The sequence below is a fragment of the Myxocyprinus asiaticus genome, chromosome 4 (genome assembly GCF_019703515.2).
Source record: "Myxocyprinus asiaticus isolate MX2 ecotype Aquarium Trade chromosome 4, UBuf_Myxa_2, whole genome shotgun sequence".
NCBI lineage: Eukaryota > Metazoa > Chordata > Actinopteri > Cypriniformes > Catostomidae > Myxocyprinus > Myxocyprinus asiaticus.
The window spans coordinates 62,805,001-62,826,390 of NC_059347.1; the positions used below are offsets into that span (position 1 = coordinate 62,805,001).

Consider the following 21,390-nt stretch of genomic DNA (forward strand, 5'->3'; position numbering starts at 1 on the left):
TTCATGTACTGGTGCACATGTTCTTGTCATGTACTGGTGCACATGTTCTTGTCATGTACTGGTGCGCATGTTCTTGTCATGTACTGGTGCACATGTTCTTGTCATGTACTGGTGCACATGTTCTTGTCCTGTACCGGTGCACATGTTCTTGCCATGTACCGGTGCACATGTTCTTGCCATGTACCGGTGCACATGTTCTTGTCATGTAATGGTGCACATGTTCTTGTCATGTACTGGTGCACATGTCATGTAATGATGCGCATGTTCTTGTCATGTACCGGTGCGCATGTCATGTACTGGTGCACATGTTCTTTTCATGTACCGGTGCACATGTTCTTGCCATGTACCGGTGCACATGTTCTTGTCATGTAATGGTGCGCATGTTCTTGTCATGTACTGGTGCACATGTCATGTAATGATGCGCATGTTCTTGTCATGTACCGGTGCGCATGTCATGTACTGGTGCACATGTTCTTTTCATGTACTGGTGCACATGTTCTTGTCATGTACTGGTGCGCATGTTCTTGTCATGTACTGGTGCGCATGTTCTTGTCATGTACTGGTGCACATGTTCTTGTCATGTACTGGTGCACATGTTCTTGTCCTGTACTGGTGCACATGTTCTTGCCATGTACCGGTGCACATGTTCTTGCCATGTACCGGTGCACATGTTCTTGTCATGTAATGGTGCACATGTTCTTGTCATGTACTGGTGCACATGTCATGTAATGATGCGCATGTTCTTGTCATGTACCGGTGCGCATGTCATGTACTGGTGCACATGTTCTTTTCATGTACCGGTGCACATGTTCTTGCCATGTACCGGTGCACATGTTCTTGTCATGTAATGGTGCACATGTTCTTGTCATGTACTGATGCACATGTCATGTACTGGTGCACATGTCATGTAATGATGCGCATGTTCTTGTCATGTACCGGTGCGCATGTCATGTACTGGTGCACATGTTCTTTTCATGTACTGGTGCACATGTTCTTGTCATGTACTGGTGCGCATGTTCTTGTCATGTACTGGTGCACATGTCATGTACTGGTGCACATGTTCTTGTCATGTACTGATGCACATGTCATGTAATGATGCACATGTTCTTGTCATGTACTGATGCACATGTCATGTACTGGTGCACATGTTCTTTTCATGTACTGGTGCACATGTTCTTGTCATGTACTGGTGCACATGTTCTTGTCATGTACTGGTGCGCATGTTCTTGTCATGTACTGGTGCACATGTTCTTGTCATGTACTGGTGCACATGTTCTTGTCCTGTACCGGTGCACATGTTCTTGCCATGTACCGGTGCACATGTTCTTGCCATGTACCGGTGCACATGTTCTTGTCATGTAATGGTGCACATGTTCTTGTCATGTACTGGTGCACATGTCATGTAATGATGCGCATGTTCTTGTCATGTACCGGTGCGCATGTCATGTACTGGTGCACATGTTCTTTTCATGTACCGGTGCACATGTTCTTGCCATGTACCGGTGCACATGTTCTTGTCATGTAATGGTGCGCATGTTCTTGTCATGTACTGGTGCACATGTCATGTAATGATGCGCATGTTCTTGTCATGTACCGGTGCGCATGTCATGTACTGGTGCACATGTTCTTTTCATGTACTGGTGCACATGTTCTTGTCATGTACTGGTGCGCATGTTCTTGTCATGTACTGGTGCGCATGTTCTTGTCATGTACTGGTGCGCATGTTCTTGTCATGTACTGGTGCACATGTTCTTGTCATGTACTGGTGCACATGTTCTTGTCCTGTACTGGTGCACATGTTCTTGCCATGTACCGGTGCACATGTTCTTGCCATGTACCGGTGCACATGTTCTTGTCATGTAATGGTGCACATGTTCTTGTCATGTACTGGTGCACATGTCATGTAATGATGCGCATGTTCTTGTCATGTACCGGTGCGCATGTCATGTACTGGTGCACATGTTCTTTTCATGTACCGGTGCACATGTTCTTGCCATGTACCGGTGCACATGTTCTTGTCATGTAATGGTGCACATGTTCTTGTCATGTACTGATGCACATGTCATGTACTGGTGCACATGTCATGTAATGATGCGCATGTTCTTGTCATGTACCGGTGCGCATGTCATGTACTGGTGCACATGTTCTTTTCATGTACTGGTGCACATGTTCTTGTCATGTACTGGTGCGCATGTTCTTGTCATGTACTGGTGCACATGTCATGTACTGGTGCACATGTTCTTGTCATGTACTGGTGCACATGTTCTTGTCATGTAATGGTGCACATGTTCTTGTCATGTACTGGTGCACATGTTCTTGTCATGTACTGGTGCACATGTTCTTGTCATGTACTGGTGCACATGTTCTTGTCATGTACTGGTGCACATGTTCTTGTCATGTACTGGTGCACATGTTCTTGTCCTGTACTGGTGCACATGTTCTTGTCATGTACTGGTGCACATGTTCTTGTCATGTACTGGTGCGCATGTTCTTGTCATGTACTGGTGCGCATGTTCTTGTCATGTACTGGTGCGCATGTCATGTACTGGTGCACATGTTCTTGTCATGTACTGGTGCACATGTTCTTGTCATGTACTGGTGCACATGTTCTTGTCATGTACTGGTGCACATGTTCTTGTCATGTACTGGTGCACATGTTCTTGTCATGTACTGGTGCACATGTTCTTGTCCTGTACCGGTGCACATGTTCTTGCCATGTACCGGTGCACATGTTCTTGTCATGTACCGATGCACATGTTCTTGTCATGTAATGGTGCACATGTTGTTGTGGACCTGCAGACTCGTACAGAATATTTTCTAATGATCACATGATCCCAAAAACTGCTTTGGAACATTTCTTTGAAATTACAGCGCAGATAGTTTTCTTGTTAGCGATACTGGGATTTCGTCTGCTTTTTTTAAGATGTCAAACCAATTACTTTCCTAAAAACTGGTACAATTTGTTAGTCCTGATTTGTGATTTCAGATAAGCACTTCAAACACCTTGGCAACGACATAACAACCAACCACATAGTTTTTCAAATGTCACTTTGGACTGTAAAGTATTAAAATTTCACATAGACTAATAATCTTACGATATTTTTTTTCAGCTGTCAGGTTAGATCTTTCTCATGAATTGTCCTGACACACTTTCCTGAGCTGATGTTGCGAAGCACCTGACGGCCTCCTGTTGCTGGTGGTGAACATGTAGTGGATATTAATAATGTTTTTGTTCTTTGTTTAGATTTCCTCTGGCCAGACCAGATGTTTGTGGGAAATGGGTCGCTGCCATTAAGAGAAGAAACTTCAAACCCACCAAGTACAGCAACATCTGCTCACAACACTTCACCAAAGACTGCTTCAAACGAGAATGCAACAACCGCGTGTTGAAGGACAATGCCGTGCCGTCGCTCTTCACATTCAGAGAATTACAGATGGAGGTAATATGAGTAAACGTGTCAGAAATTAATCTGATTATTTACTGCCATTTGTGTCACTTTCTCACACAACAGCAGCATCTGTTCTGATCCACTTGTGTTTTGGAGGTTCATTCATGGGCAGGTGATGTGTGTTTTATGTAGCCTCTCATATTAGGATTTAATGTTAGTGGTGCTTCTGACAGTACCAAAATAAAAGCAGAGGTTTACACCAGGGTCAGAAATAATGGGGGGATCAGAGCAAAAAATGTAAGATGTTAGGGCAAGAAATGTCCTCGTTATTAATTCCACTGTTGTTGTTTTAAAATAATTCTTAATATTGTTTTCTATGCCCAGTTAGTGCATGTGTTTTATCTCTTGTTTATAAACTGGTTAAACTGAAGTATTTAACCTGAAAGGATAACACAGTATATTCTTTATATAATTAGAAAACAGTTGCCTGCAAAAAGGTAAAAATGCCCCTGGCAACTATTTTTTAAACAAATAATTGTGATTATGTCGATGAATTGTCTGTTTTAGGGCTCTCACGATTATGACAATTAATTGTCATACAAATTGTCATACTTTTGTGATATGTCAGGAATGTGATTCTTCTGGATTAATCTGGAATTCTGCTTTTTCCGACCTAAAAATGTGACCCACCTGAATTGTGTAAATTCGTTAAAAAATAAAAAGGAGGGGGTTCATCGGGGGTGAATATGTTATCGACAATGTCCTGCCGGCGCATTCTCAACAAGCATTTTTCACCCAAACAAGTGTCAATCAAACTTCCCTCAGAAGAAATGTATCTTCACATACAGTATAAAGTACTCATTGCCAGTGTATCGAACCATCTGTTTGTATAATCATAAAATTCTGCAGATACAGTCCAGACATTAGAAAATGTTCAGTGTAGAATTTACCCCCCGTTAAGATCAGGAAATGAACTAGGGTTACAGATGTAATAAAATGAGTTTTTGGGAGACCACAGTGTAAAAACACTGTTAATTTAAATGCACGATGCAGAAATAATACTAGTCACACGATGAAGAGGGGTCGCACTCGGAAGAACATGTAATATTTTATTCATTATCATTTTCACATTAATGTGGAAAAATCAGCGTGACAATTTTAAAAGCAGCACTTACAGTAAAACCTTACAGTAAAATCATTGGTATGATTTCCATTAATGGAGCATTATGGATTGAACCAAGATTGAAATTGTGATATGGCCTTGCATAAGTAATAAAATATTATTAAACAGTGTATAAAACAGTCTGCATTGACTGCTTTAGTCAGCAGTACATGAGCTAGTGGCTTCATCTAGCGGCTGTGAGCGGGAAAACACTGAGCAGCGCTTCATATTATCCAGTGGTTATCATATTACAATTCAAATCAAGGAGCTTGTCAAAATGATCCCTTCCCAAATATTAGCAATCTATTTCATAACTTCTGCGCTCTGTTTGGGTAGTTTTGTGCTAATCATCAATAGTTACGTGTTTGTTAAAAATATTGGTAACACTTTACAATAAGTTTGTATTTGTTAACTTCAGTTAATGCATCAGGTATCATGAAATAACAATTAACAATATCTTCTTTACAACATTTATGTATCTTTGTTAATATTGGTTAAGAAATATACAAATCTTGTTGTTATTATTATTATTATTAACGTGTGATTAAAAAAAATACCAGTCATGATGTCCACCTTCGTTAACTTTATCTGGTTCTGTTGAGCACATCATTGGTAAAACATCTCGGTTAAATCATGATGGTAACAGTGACATACCTGCCTGAATATAATGCATTAGAGCTGCACGATTCTGGATACATTGAGAATCACCATTTTTTTGCTTAGAATAAAGATCACGATTCTCACAATTGTGAAGGAAAACAATGTGTGATTTACAAAGCTGGACATAAGGGTATTAAACAAAGTAATGTAATGTACTAGAGGTCTCTGCTTCAATCTATGCAAAAATATAATAAAGTTATAAATCAAATATATACATTTAAAAAGTCCACAAGAGGACACAACGAATACATTACAAACTAAACAACACCATGTTATTATTGCTAAATAAATAAATAATAATTCTGTTAAAAAAGTGCATAAAACATAAATTACATGATTTAGCTTGTTTCTCACATGCTAATTAAAGAGCAAAATGAGAGGAAAAAAGCTTCATTAACAGATTTATCTCAACTTAGTTTTGCACTGCTTGGCAAATATGCAATAAAACACTATTATTTTAGCAAATGACTCTTTTGAACCGGATCTTATTCATGAACTCAGGAGCTCAGGTTAGCAGTTTGAATCAGATTCACTTTCTCAGCGAATCATCCGTCAGTGTGTTCACAACTGGAAGCGCAGATGTTTCAAAATAAAAGTCCCATGTGTATTTCGGGCTTCTTTATAATTAAAAGTCCTGCATTATGCAGCAGTGTTTTGTTCTTCTGGTAATTATTGATTGGGATTGGAGCAGCACAATAAACTGCATCAGGGATTTCATTCAGTTTGCACTCTTGTAGTCTTTGTGTCTGGGACATCCGGTAACAGTAAAGAAAGACTAAGGCAATATTTTAAAACAATTAAAATTATAATTAAATTACATATATATGATCCAGCTTTTGACACTTTGGACAATTGACTTGTACACAACATTCATTGATGCTCTAGAAGACAACACACTACTATATGCATACTATACTTTATGTAAATATCTGTAATGTAGATTCTTAAGGGCAGTACTAAATAAAAAAATATATATATTTGTATAAATTATGAAAGGGGTGTGAACATTGATGAACATATCTTCTCAACTATATATACTGTTTATTAAACCTCCGATTAATGGGTTATCAGCAGTTTTTCTTTGTCTTTTTATCTTGTTTCTGAACAACAATATAAATCGAGCAATTCTGTGATTTGTCGACTAGAAACAGCCATTTGGCTCCTTAATGTTTCAGTTTAGGAGCCAATGGCTTTGAAGTCATTCTTTTAGTCGGGAGACCTGATATACATTTAGACATCACACAGATCTAACACTTAGAAGAATTTGTCCCGTCTGCTTATACATTAACATCTGTGTTTGCTTTAATATTTCATCAAGACAGCGCAGATTTAATCCTGTCTGTTTACACTCTTGTAATTTATTAACAGCTGTGTTTAGATTAATATCACCTAAAGAAGGGTATTTTGATTAAGAACAGCGCAGTCTCGTGCAGGAGCGCTACATTCATCACGAGACACAAGTGCATGGGTAGACACGCATGTGAGTGTTTGAGCGTTAGCAAATTTAGTCAGATCTTGCTAATGCCAGTATTTTTGTAGCATCAGTCAGTGGCTATATAAATGTTGAATTGAGCAGAGATTCCTTCAGACTCTTAACTAATCGTGGCTGCACCCTGAAGATGTAAAGCTCTGTGCTGCACAAACATCTTTGGCTGTTGTGTTTTAGTTTATTCATCGTCTCATGCAGGAGCGCTGTGTTTAATAGATGTCATATAAAGTTTAAAAGCGTTTTAAAAACGCATCTTGAGGTGAATTTCTCATTTAAATTTGACCGCCTTACAAAGGCATGCCACGGGAACGTTAATATACATTGCAGAATCGTTGTCATTTAGAAATGAGAATGTGTGGGTGTCTGAATCGAGATCGCGATCTTTTAACGATTAATCGTACAGCTCTATAATGCATGAACAAGGTCTTTGACTGAAACACCTACACACTCTCACGGTGAAATCGTCAGGATTCGTACAACTTTTCTAAATTTGGCTAATTCGTATGATATTGTGCAACTGCACTTGTTTGAATTCCTACGACTTTCACTACAGCCAAAGACGTCGCTGGACATCATTTCCATCTAATATGCCACAATTACTTGCTTTTGTCACACACAACAGCTTCCTATCATGTTTACACACTCTACTGATTGGTTAAGTTTAGATAAGGGGTTTGGGTAAGGGCATAATATTAATAATCATGTCCTTAACGCCTCATGCGCAGAACTCGTGCTTCCGCATTACACATCCGGGAATTTGCACGTGATAATGTTGTACGAGACCATACGAAATAGACAACTCGTTAATTATGTAGGACTTTTCATGAGATCAGGTTGGAAACGCTGTTAGCTAATAAAGATTTGCAAGCTACTTGTGTTTATTTATGGGTTTACCAGCATTAAGATTGACCATACATTATACATACTGAATTATGAAACCTAAATTACAGATCTCATATCAAAAGAAGAGAGTGTTCAATCTGTCACAATAGAGCGCATTCATTTTTTAAAGAAAATCAAACACAAACTGCTTCTTCCCTTGACCTTTTCGCCCCATGCCAAGCACTTCTGCTGAAAAAACAATGTGAAATTTAAGAAGCAGTTAGGAATAAAATATACTTTGAAGAAATAAATACAAACACCAAACACAAAACATTTTCAAATAAGTATTAAAAAAAGAAAGCAACAAACTTATAACTTAAGTTTGTTATAACATTGTTTTCTATAATTTATTTATTAAGGTTACCTTTACTCATTAATATTTTTTTTCATTAGTTAATTATTTAATTTCACTTCTATCAAAATGTGGTCATTGCAGTTTATCTGAAAGAACACAAAACATTTGGATGTCTAACGCATGATTTACACGTGGTCGGGTGCAGATGTAAATTTTGTTTGTACCAACTAACATTTTGAAAATACGAAAAATTTCATGAATCCGAGAATTTACATCAGAACATCTTTAAGAACGACCGTTGTGCACTGATAGACTGAACCACGAATATCTTCTCCCTCATAACGAATATTATCCATAACGAGCAAATTAAACATTAAACATCATAGTCACTAAAGGGCGAAATGTGACTGACGTATCCGAGAGTTGGAGAGGGTGAAACGGGGGCTTTTTCGCCTGTCAATCATTGCTGCTCTATGAAAGTTTGGGCATACCAAGATGGCCGCTTGAACACTTTTGTTGGCTTCACCTCCTGCAGGCAGTTTACCGTTGCGTCAGCGATCCAGTTCTGTATATATATATGTGTGATGAAGCCCATCGTGAGTAAGTTTAGTAGAAAACGTTTCATCATTTGCCTTCATGCATTCACAGGAGGAATCTCTGGAGGTCTTCAGCTCAGAAATGGACGTTTATCAGCACCTGCCTCTCTGTGACGCTGAAGAGACACTGATGGTCCACTCTGAGATGGATCTCTCCTCATCCACACCTCCACCGCTGTCTGTCTCTGCCTCAGAGGAGCTCCACATGGAGCACTACAGTACCTTCATCTACTGTGATCACAACTACACGGTGGAGGACAACAGCCTGCCCAAGAGACGCATTGAGCAGCTGGAGGAAGAGCTGAAGAAACTACGCAAGAAACTCAAGACGGTGCAGCAGAAATGTCGACGTCAGGAGAGACAACTGGAGCGCTTCCATAACGACACTTCTCATCATCAGCCGCTCTCTGCCACTCAGACGGAGATCTCCTCATCCACACCTCCAACTGTGTCCACCACACCGGAGCGAAACCCGGAGCACCACAGCGCCTTCGTCTGCTGTGATCACAACTACACTGTGGAGGACAGCGTCCAACAGAAGAGACGGATGGAGCAGCTGGAGGAACAGCTGAAGAAACTGCTCAAGAAGCTCCAGACGGTGCAGCAGAAATGTCACTGTCAAGAGAGACAACTGGAGTGCTTCAAAGCCTCCAGTGATTTCCAGAAGGACGTGTCATTGGAAAGCAGTTACGTGGTCTTACCTAAAGAGATCTACTATGTGCTGAAGAGAATCGAGAGCATTGGAGCATTGTGAGGAACCCTTAAGGACCAAGCGTTCTTCAAAATCTGTTTTTATCTCTCTCTTGAGAATCAATCATGACCCAGTGTGTGACAATATCACGTTATGTTCTGTATGATTAAAGGAAAAAGAAATTAAAATAGATGTTGGTTTCATAAAATTAAATGGTTCTGCTGGGCTTTTTGAGATGCTTTAATATAGAGTTTCTCTGTATTAGAGATGCACAATATATCAGTGGACTTATAAAGATCAGTCATAGTCAACATCGGTATTACACTGATTAGAATAACATTGGAAATGGAAAATACCAGACCTTATTTTTCCAACTCAAGCAGTAAGTGTTTCAGTGTGACCTGCAATAACCAGTATGAAAAGATTCAGATGAAATTGTCTCCAACAGTATTTCACACACTTCTTTAAATCGTTTAAATGCTCCAATGGCAAATGAGGCCCAATGCATGAGACGTCACTTGACCAAACACTGGCGATTGATACTGTCGACACTATAACTATCGGTTTCACTATAACACAACACGTTTGCATGCGCTTCAGTAAATCAGGGTTTTCCACTATCAGTACATTTAATTAGCAAATGACTGCAGTTAAGAGTTTCTTTCCCAGTGTAAGTGTTTTCTCATTTAAATGTGTGAAATGTAAATGTTCATTTGAAATAGTTTATTTTCCCTTTTGTGTTGTTTAATCTCTTCAGCTCATTGAACTGACTCAAGAATGTTCCTCACATGTTTTGATCTCTGGACTGAACTGTGTCATTGATGTCTCAAAGAGTTCAATGTATTAAAACCAAACAGATATTTTTAATAGATATATAGACTGATATTAAAGGGCTTTCTCAAGCTGATGTTTGCCGTTTCTGCAGATTTATTTATTGTTCTCAAAACAGTAATCGTTGTGGAACCAGTGAAAGCCATACTGTATATGGAATAAATGTAATTTTGGTTAAGGAAAAGTTCAGTCATAGTTGCCTCATGGTCACAATGCAATTGTTAATGTGGGTTGACTGTTTTAATACAACGTTCTCAATAATCAGACATGTGTCTGTGATTGAATGAAATCCTCTCAATTTTACTTCTATCCAGTTTCTGAATGTAATCGTATATTTAGTTCATGTAAAGTAGCAAAAAAAAAACAACAAAAAAAAAACATTTACAGTATAAATACACAATAGAAAAATAAAATCTCTCTGTAACTCTACATGTACTAACAACTCCAATATTCACCACAGAAACCATCATTTCCACCAAAATACCATAGTTACAACAGTTATTGTTACTGCTGTAATATCATAAATAAGGAATCATATTCAAACAGTGTCAGAAGCTTCATATTCTGTCATTTATTTTACTTGATGACAGGTGGCTAATAACACTTGAGTTATTACAGTATTTCTGTACAGAAATACTCAAACTAGCTCATCTGGCACCAACAATCATGCCACACTCTAAATCACTGAGATCACATTTTTCCTCATTCTGATGGTTGATGTGAAAATTAACTGAAGCTCCTGACCCATATCTGCATGATTTTATGCACTGCTGCCACACGACTGACTGATTAGATTATCGCATGGATGATTGTTGGTTCCAGACGGGCTGGTTTGAGTATTTCTGGGATTTTCACACACAACAGTCTCTAGAATTTACTCAGAATGGTGCCAAAAACAAAAAACATCCAGTGAGCGGCAGTTCTGTGGACGGAAACACTTGTTGATGAGAGAGGTCAACAGAGAATGGCCAGACTGGTTTGAACTGACAAAGTCTACGGTAACTCAGATAACCACTCTGTACAATTGTGCTGAGAAGAATATCATCTCTGAATGTTATTCTGAGATGCGGGTTGGTGCTGTTTTGGCGGCACGAGGGGGACCTACACAATAATAGACAGGTGCTTTTAATGTTGTGGCTGATCGGTGTATATTAACATGTACATTTTAACTTTTTATAACTTAATTAATGGATATGTCTGTGCACAGTTATATATATATATATATTCGGTTAAAATGTTCTACACAATTCTGACCGTATACAGTTGCAATTAAAATTATTCAACCTGCCTGACCAGCAAGACATTCTGGTGATATGAATGAATTAAAACCTCAGTAAACAGTCAAAGTAAGTTTTTAATAAACATTTGAGTGATTTTGAGAACAAAGAGTTCAGTTCACTCAAATCAAAAAATTTAAAATACATAAAAAAAAATCTAAATTAATTCTCTCCACAAATGTCATGTCCAAATTATTTAACCCCCAAAGTCAGTCTTTTGTGGAGTGTCCTTTACCGTTTATATAAATGTTCCAGGTATGTTTTCTAAAGCTTCGGACAACTCACTATTGGAACACATTTCTCATGAGCAAAAGCTTTCAGCTCATCGACACGCTTTGGGTTCAGTGTTGCCACTGCTTCCTTCAAATCCCATCAAAGATTTTCAATGGGATTTTCATGTGGGACTGAGAGGGCCATTCCTGAACCAGGCTTTGGACAACTTGGATGTATCATTGGACTTTCCTGCAAGATAATAATGCCAGTGATCACCAAGCTTCAATTTACACACTGAAGGCATCACGTTTTTTATTTTTTTATTTTTTTATGCCAAAATGTCCTGATACCCCAAAGACTCCATGGTGCCAGTCATACAGTCAGGGTTACCGGTTCCACCCCCATAACAGGACTGACCCACCTCCATGTTTGACCATGGTGTTGTTCATGTCAAAACACACACACATTACACACTCTGTCAGATAAATGGAGGAAGGCGGAGGGACTGCTCGTTCCTCAAATTCATTTGAATGAAAAGATAAGAGGAGATTATGGAGAAAAAAGTGCGTCTTCCGTGGTGTGGAATTAGTTTAGCTTTAGAAACCGCGATATTCAACGTTTGTACATTATGTGTGTGTGTGAGAGTGTGCGTCTGAGTGTGCGTGTGAGTGTGTGTGTGTGTGTGTGTGTGTGTGTGTGTGTGTGTGTGTGTGTGTGTGTGTCCGCTAGATGGCGCTATTTAGGTTTAAACTCCAACATCAAGGCAAGTTTATTTATCAAGCACATTTCTTACACAATGGTAATTCAAAGTACTTTAAATAAAAATGTAAAAGAAAATTCAGGATAGAGAAAAAGTAATTATAAAACCAATTAATAAAAAGTTATAAAAAAAATAAAAGAATAAAAGAAAATTATTAAAATGAGTGAAAGAAGTAAAACAATCAGAATGATTCGGTGCAATCAGTAAGTGCAGCACAATGTTCAGTCAGTAAATGCACAGTTAAACTGAAGTGCTTTCAGTCTGGATTTAAATGTGGCTACTGTTGGAGCACATCTGACCTCTTCTGGAAGCTGGTGTCAGCTGCGGGTGGCATAATAGCTAAACGCTGTCTCTCCTTGTTTTGAGTGAACCCTTGGTATTTCTAACTGACTTGATCCTAATGATCTGAGAGGTCTGTTAGGTTAAATTCAACAAGCATAACTGCAATGTATTTAGGTCCTAGGCCTCAATAATTTATAAATTAGTAATAGTACCTTAAAATCAGTTCTAAATGTAACAGGAAGCCAGTGTAAAGACATGAGGACTGGAGTAATATGCTCAGATCTTTTGGTTCGGGTGAGCAGTGGCATTCTGAATGAAATGCAGGTGTCTAATGGTCCTTTTGGGAAGCCCGGTGAGGAGTCCATTGCAGTAGTCCACCCTACTGGTGATGAATGCATGAACAAGTTTCTCTAAGTCTTGACTGGATACAAAACATCTAATTCTGTCTATATTTTCAGATGATAGTAGGCTGATTTAGTTATTGCTTTGATGTGACTACTGAAACTAAGGTCTGACTCCAAAATGACACCAAGATCCCTGACTTGAATTTTTGTCTTTAGACCCCTGGAGTCAAGGTATGTGTTCATCTTGGGGATTTCACCTCTGTTGCCAAATACAATGACCTCTGTCTTGGTGTTGATTAACTGAAGGAAGTTTTGGCACATCCAACTGTTGATTTCATCAATGCACCGGCACAGAGAGTCTATGGGGCTGTAGTCATTTAGCGATAGGGCTAGATAGATCTGGGTGTCGTCTGCATAGCTATGGCACGCAATTTGGTTCTTTTTCATAATTTGGCCTAGTGGGAACATGTATAGTTTGAACAGGAGCAAGAATAGAGCCTTGTGGGACTCCATACATCATGGATGTCCACTCAGATTCACAGTTGCCTATGTTCACATAGTAACCCCTCCCTTCTAGATATGACCTGAACCAGCTGAGGACTGTCCCAGAGAGCCCTACCCAGTTTTACAATCTGTCTAGGAGAATGTTGTGGTCAACAGTGTCAAATGCAGCACTGAGATCTAGTAATACCAGCACTGATATTTTGCCTGAATCAGTATTTAGCCGAATATCTTTTTCACCCAATTTGTAATGCCCAATTCCCAATGCACTTTTAAGTCCTCGTGGTGGCGTAGTGATTCACCTCAATCCAGGTGGCAGAGGACGAATCCCAGCTGCCTCCGCGTCTGAGACTGTCAACCCGCGCATCTTATCACGTGGCTTGTTGAGCGCGCTGCCACGGAGACATAGCGCATGTGGAGGCTTCACACCATCCACCGCGGCATTCGTGCTCAACTCACCATGCGCCCCACCGAGAATGAACCACATTATAGTGGCCAGGAGGAGGTTACCCCATCAGGTCACCCTACCCTTAGGAGACCTGGCTGGAGTCACTCAGCACGCCCTAGGATTCGAACTCACGACTCCAGGTGTGGTAGTCAGTATCTTTACTTGCTGAGCTACCCAGGCCCCTCTTAGCCGAATATCATTAAGGATCTTTATGAGAGCCGTCTCTGTGCTATGATGCTGTCGAAAAACAGAATGAAGGACCTGCCGTTTTTTGACTGATATCTGGATGCTCGCAGCAATGGAGTGGGAGAGCTTTGTTCCAGCATACACTAGCTCCTCCATTTTCTTTGAGAAGCTCAGAAGAGATGATATTGATGAGAGGAAGAGAGTGTGAGGTGAGAGGTACTGTGGCTCTGGTGTTTCTGGAGGCTGAAGTATGTTATCTTGGCTTCCATGACTTTCTTTCAGGAATTCATCCTTCAGTCCTGTATCTTGGAGCCATTCTAATTAGTCACATTCCAACTGTAGAACACTCACTGGGTGGGGCTCAGGCTGGTTTGTGTCCCTGAGCAGTGGATGTTTTGGCTGCACTGTCATTATTTTCCTTGTGGTGTGTGTTGATCAAATGTCCGTCCAGGTGGTGAAGTGTGGTCCCGTGTTCATCCAGACACTGTGGTGGTGTTTATGTGCCATTGCGGTTGAGTGGATTGGCACGTTTTTCAGATGGATGTAGATATTATCATTTAACACACTTGCACCAAGGTTGTTTGGGTGGAAGCCATCTGATTTAAACAGTTCTCTTTGACTCCAGAAAAGATTGAAGTTGTCAATGTAGTTCAGTCCTCTCATGTTGCAAGTTTTGTGTAGCCATGTGTTTAGACTTAGCAACTGAGAAAACATATTTGTTCCTCGGGCTGGGAGTGGTCCACTAATGAACGACTGAACTTTCAATCTCCCAAGTGTTTCAAAGAGTTCAATGAAACCTGAAAACCGTAGCTACTGTAGCAACTAACCCTGCTATAAGTGTGCTTGAGTGTGCGCATGTGCGTGCGTGTGTGTTGGTGTGCTCGTGAGTGCGCATGTGCGCTAGTGCGCGCGTGTGCGTGTGAGTGTGAGTGTGCATTTGCGCGTGATTGTGCACGTGCGTGTGCGTGTGCGTGTGTGTGTGAAAGCAGCGGGACTGAAACACGAGTGGACAGATGGATGGATGTACAGCAGCGGTGAGTGAAAACATCTCATTCACTTTAAACTGAATAATATGAATGAAAATTATCAGTTGGTTGAAACAGTTTCTGCTTTTAAAAGATTCTTCAGTGTTTCTTTTGAGCTGTTTCTTGTCTTGTGTGTATTTATCGCGTCTTATGGAAGATGGTGTCGTTAACTTGGGACAGTTTGTGTTGTGTATAAAAAACAGAAGAAACTTTATTTGAGGTTACAGCGATAGATGTAAATGAGGTGTGCGTGTGCTTTGGAGTACATTCATAACTAGAAACATGTAAGAACATGAACGAGTGTTACTGTAGAGATCTGCTGTTCTGAATAACACTGAGAGCACTCGTGAAAATGCTTCTCTTTTGCACTCTTTTCTAATTTAATACAACATTCTCATTAAATTATATGATTAGTTAAACAATTTAGTGAAAAGTTGAATGAATAAATAAACATGAATTTCATGAAGTCTTTTGGTAAGTAACCTTTCATGCTCTGGAGCTGATATGAACAAAACCTGATGATCATATTCAGAGAAAATCTGACCTTCAAAAAGGGTTTAATGTGTGACAGTGCACAATCTGAATGTTTCATTTTATGTCAAAACTTTTTTTATTACAATTATTTTTTTTCAAAATCCTAAAACTGTGTTTATTTTCATTTTTAAATGAGAAAAAAACCATCCCAGATGTTCAGTGTGTTTTCAGACTTTTGGAGCGCACTGTAGACTGAAGATGATGTCAGTGTAACAGCATGCTTTGACTTGTATGTGAGATTGTAAGTGGTATGTTTTACTGCAGGGACTCTTCATGCATCTCATCTCTCACACAATTATTGTATGTTGACTGATTTTGCGCCTTCTGTCTAGTTTTACGACATACAGTGTGTCTATTTGTTTATCATGTTATGATTCAGCTAACCAGATAAGTTCTAAACACACACACACACACACACACACACACACACAAACTTTATATCATTGTGGGGACTCTCCATAGACTTCCATACATTTTATGGATTTTATACAGATCTAACGACAATTTCTATCCCCTAACCCTACCCCTAAACCTAACACTCACAGAAAACTTTCTGCATTTTTACATTTTCAATAAAACATCGTTTAGTATGTTTTTTTTTTTAAGCGATTTCCCCAGCGGTCCCCACAATGTAGGTGATCTCAGGTTTTACTATCTTTGTGGGGACCAGTGCAGAGAGTCCGTTCTAATAAATGTCTTATTTACCAGGCACAATTCATTCTTAGTGAGTTTTTTCCTGTAACGTTCACTTTTCCCAAACTAGCTCATAGATTGCTCCTTATAAATTAGAATTTAAGTGCTTCGTTATGGGAGCTGTCCGGTCCAAAGGTGCTGAAACTTTGTCTTCTCATAATGAAAATAATGTGGACATACTGACAAACATGGAAGTTGTTTGTAACGTTGTTGAGGTGCTAAATGTATTAACTATTACAGAATTTAATTACAGAAATAATGATGGCTTTAGTAAGATGAGGTTTCAAATTAATTCTCAGCTTCATAGAGATTATTGAAAGTGATGCAATAAATGCATGTAACATTTACATATATGCATTTGGCAGACGCTTTTATCCAAAGCGACTTACAGTGCACTTATTACAGGGACAATCCCCCTGGAGCAACCTGGACTTAAGTGCCTTGCTCAAGGACACAATGGTGGTGGCTGTGGGGATTTGAACCAACAACCTTTTGCTTACCAGTTCAGTGCTTTAGTCCACTACGCCACCACCACTCCATTAACATGAATGCACGTGATGTGTATTATAATAAGGGGCTCTCACATAGCCTTAGGTTTTGTTTCTTTAGCTGGGACCTGAACAGGTGCACAAGGAACAGGATTAAAATGACGGATATCAGCAGGCTACTGAACTTTAGACCTATCTCAATATTAACAGATCATCTAACCATTCAGATACAGTTCTAGACACTGCACTTGTTTAGGACTGCAACTAACGATTATTTTGATAATCGACTAATCTAACGATTATTAGAATGATTATTCGACTATTCGGGCGATTATTGCAACAATTAATCATTGGCTCTTAACCGACTATTCAGCTTGTGCCCCGAGTTAAAAGGTTGTATTAAACGTACTTACTAACAATAACCTATATCATACTTCAGCTGAAGCTGTTTGGAATGTTTAGAGTGCATCTGTGATCTGTGTAATTATTCCTCTCCTCAATCAGAGGTGAACTGCAGTGCTGCTCTCACACGTCATCTTTAGAGTTTAATGTGATCTCATGTTACGTTAAATGAGATCAAACGACTGTTCGACAACGAACATTTTTGCCAGCAATTTTTTGTTGTCGTGTTGATAACATTGACTATTCGTTTCAGCCCTACACTTGTTGCCTTACTGCCATTATGCAGCATGCAATTTGTGACTGCCATGAAACAGAATAGTACTGAAGAAGAGGAGGAGGAGGAAGAGAGAGAGAGAGTGAATCACTTAGTGCACGCTCTCACTTTGTTAATCTCCTTTGTTAAACATATTTTAATTATTTATTTTGGCCAATTGATTAAAGTTTTAAACGGCAGGATCACATTACTCACTTACCGTATGTCTTCTTAAATAACCTGTTTAATAAGAACATATTGTCTATTTCCATTACAGTTATGCTTATCAAAGAAGTCCAATAAAACATTATACTGTATTGTCATGTAAATCTATCTTTAGACCAGATTGCAAGACTGCCTAACCCTGATTTTAATTAAATTTTTTCCTATACTTTTTTATCCTCTTAAACCATGTACAATGGCTTTCCAATGATCAAAATACATGAATATAATTTATTAAATGTCCCTTTGTATCTGATAAACTGTGAAAGATGCGAGAACAATACGTGTAGTTGCACTTAATGGATTTAAGAGTGGTTCATAGCGCTCGTTAATTTACGAGCGTTTTTACGTGCTACTTAGATAACGATGCTTTTGGGAAACGTGCTGTAGAAAGTAGAACTTAAGTGCTACTAACGTTCAACTTAGAGCTTCAGGAAACCCAGCGCAAGCATCAGCAACGCCCAGCGGGACTGCGCAAACGTCTGTCTGGTTCTTTCTCCTGAATAAATTCAATTCCTCCATTACCACTGCAGGGTCAGATCCCAATAATAACTTTGTGCTGATGTGCCAAAAGATGACAAAGGATTTCTTTGTTGCTAAATCCTAAACTAAAGTATATAAATCATCCACATCCATTTCTTGCATTGATGAAGCTGCTCAGCGCTCTATCGTTGTGATATGATGCACTGGTTCTCATACATTTGGCTTTATTCTAAAAATATTCTGACTTTAATCTTGAAATCTTAAATTAATTGTTTTCCCTTGGCACTAAAACGGCATCATAGTTCATCATGTGAAGCTCTGGGTAATAATGATAAAACATTGAGTTGTGATGTGAACACACCGTAACTTGTCAAATACATATAAACAGAGCACATGCATTCAGTAAACTAAGATAGAAACAGTGTGTATTATTTGCTGTTTAGCAGATATTTTCAAAGTGGTGAATACTGTGATAGATGTGAAATGAGGTGTGTTATTTTCTCAGTGTGTAAGAACATAAGAATGTACGGTTAGTCATCTGCCCTCTTTATAAAGCTAGGACAGGTAATGTGAGTTAAACATTGATGGACTCATTGATAACTAGCAGGAGAAGAAAGATTCACAAGTAAAATATCTCTGAAATATTAACATAGAGGTGTTCAGAGCATATGGTGTGTGATTACTGTATAGTCTATTTAACGGTGTTTTGCAGTTAGACAGTGAGATTAATGACATTCTCCATTTCCCTGTGAAACACCAGCAGTGTCCTGATGATGTAATCTCTGCACTGAGACTGTGACACTCCTGAGATCACATGACTGCAGAGAGAGAGAGTTTATAATCGCTTTAAAGGAATATTCCGGGTTCAATACAAGTTAAGATCAATCGACAGTATTTGTGGAATAATGTTGATTACCACAAAAATTTATTTTGACTTGTCCCTCGTTTTCTTTAAATAAAGCACAAATGTGTGTTCCAGTGAGACACTTACAATGGAAGTCAATGGGGTCAATCTGTAAACATTAAAATACTCACTGTTTCAAAAGTGTACTTGGAGTTTTCATGATTTCATAAGAAATTACTATTCATTTATTTTGGAGTAAAACTTTTTTAATGAAGAAAAACAATTACCGAGTGCATCGTTAAATGATGCCGTTATTTCCTAACACAATTAAGAGATTGTTTCGTCACAGATACATCTGTTTCCTTGATTTCCATCATCCTGTGTGTTTTTGTATCATTTCTTCATCTGTCTTTTTATTTCTAGATCAATTTTAGATAGTGACATCATTTTTAATATTGTAAATGCTCTATGACAATAATCACTCCCTGTATATGATGATCGATGTGACTCTGTTCTGCTCTTGAGGTCTTGAAGCACTAGAAGACGGTGGCCTAAAATTACCATTTTCATTTGTGGTTTACTTTTGTGTACATTTCCTTTAGTTACAAACAGTTCTAGTTTCACGTATAATATTGTCATCATTTCACTGAAGATAAACAGCTGGCAGTAATTTACTGAACAGACACACGTACATGACGTCAGTATTGATGTACATTCAAGCAAACAATATCATGTTAAGAGACTAATTCACCTGCTGTCTGAGTTTTGTGAAAGAGCTTCCGCTGTGAACAGACTGATTGTGTTTAGACATTCATGATAAAACAGCCAGTCACGAGTCGCCCGACTGAAACAATCGCTGTTGATCCGGTTTCAACGGTCCCTTTGTGTGTTTCTCATGAAGTCTTTTCACACACAACATGAATGAACATGATATTCTGCCGGAACACACTCAGTGCTGTTCACCTGTTGAAACACAGATTTGTTTATTGTTAAACCAGATGACATAAAGAAAACATAATCACTAAATCAGGCTACATGTTTTTCTGTAATGATGTATTGAGCTTGTGTGTATTTTCTGGGGACATCACAGGGTCACTGTATCCTCGGCTGAGAGATTTTCACGGCATTCCATCAGAGATTTAAACATTCCTGCATTTGGTGAACAAAGAACAGAGAATTACATTTGTGTCGGACTGAACGACCCCAATGTGGCAAAACACACACAGACTAGATGACAACTGAGTCGTTGTGTTGTGTGTTTATGGATATCTGTTAAAGGCAAACTCTTATTTTCTGTTATTGTCATACAGATAGCAATGTAATGTCCTAATGCTTTTTGTGTATGTTTTTAGAAACAGACATTGGAAATAATTTAGTAAAAGTACATTTAGTGTACATTTGTGACATGTTGTCTGCTAAAATATAATTTGCAGACTAATCGTCAGACTCTTAGCTTTAAAAACAAAGCTTCACAGTTTGACAGTCAGACATGATTACAGGAGTGTTCTGATGTCAGTAGGGCTGTGAATCGATTAAAAAAGTTTAATTAATTAATCACACAGTTTTCTGTGATTAATCGCGATTAAATTATGGTACATGATACATCACAACAAACATTTAAAAAAAATCATCATACATATATTTACTTTATACTTTGTCTCAAAGAACTTGCAATAAATTGGGTAGTCTTCATTTATTTTAATTATTTAAATATGTACGTTTATTTTATTTAATTATACACATTTCTACAGGTATTAATCTTTGATACAAGTATATGTGTACATGCCATAAAATCAGTGGACATGCTGTAAATAAAAGTTGGGCAAAATCTTCTGCAGTTTTGCAGTGGACTTTTTTTAATAATAGGATCAAATGGGGTCTGGGTATCTCAGCGAGTATTGACGTTGACTATCACACCTGGACTTACGAGTTCAAATCCAGGGCGTGCTGAGTGACTCCAGCCAGGTCTCCTAAGCAACCAAATTGGCCCGGTTGCTAGGGAGGGTCGAGTCACATGGGGTAACCTCCTCGTGGTCGCTATAATGTGGTTCTCGCTCTCGGTGGGGTGTGTGGTGAGTTGTGCGTGAATGCCGCGGAGAATAGCGTGAAGCCTCCACATGTGCTATGTCTCTGCAGTAATGCGCTCAACAAGTCACGTGATAAGATGCGCGGATAGACAGTCTCAGACGCGGAGGCAACTGAGATTCGTCCTCCGTCACCCGGATTGAGGCGAGTCACTGTGCCACCAAGAGGATTAGAGCGCATTGGGAATTGGGCATTCCACATTGAGGAGAAAAGGGGAGAAAATCCAAAAAAATAAAATAAATAAATAATAGGATCAAATGATCAGATTCAATTCATATCAATCTTTATTGGCAAGAGAAACATAAGAGTACATTGCCAATGGATTGTTAGACACTCTAAATACAGATATAAAAGA

General features: G+C 38.9%; 2 protein-coding genes across 2 annotated transcripts in view; both read left to right on the plus strand.

Annotated features, from left to right (window-relative positions):
* Positions 1-10,259, plus strand: part of LOC127433374 (THAP domain-containing protein 1-like) — a 10,859-nt gene extending 600 nt beyond the window's left edge. Inside the window, exons 2-3 of the mRNA XM_051685234.1 lie at positions 3,245-3,440; positions 8,526-10,259. Coding sequence (XP_051541194.1) covers positions 3,245-3,440; positions 8,526-9,227 — 898 coding nt within the window. The 3' untranslated portion in view covers positions 9,228-10,259. The remainder of the gene's footprint in view (positions 1-3,244; positions 3,441-8,525) is intronic.
* A 4,670-nt stretch (positions 10,260-14,929) lies between these two features.
* LOC127433450 (MOB kinase activator 3B) overlaps positions 14,930-21,390 on the plus strand; it is a 36,040-nt gene continuing 29,579 nt past the window's right edge. Inside the window, exon 1 of the mRNA XM_051685370.1 lies at positions 14,930-15,040. The gene's annotated coding sequence lies outside the window, so the exon portion shown is untranslated. The remainder of the gene's footprint in view (positions 15,041-21,390) is intronic.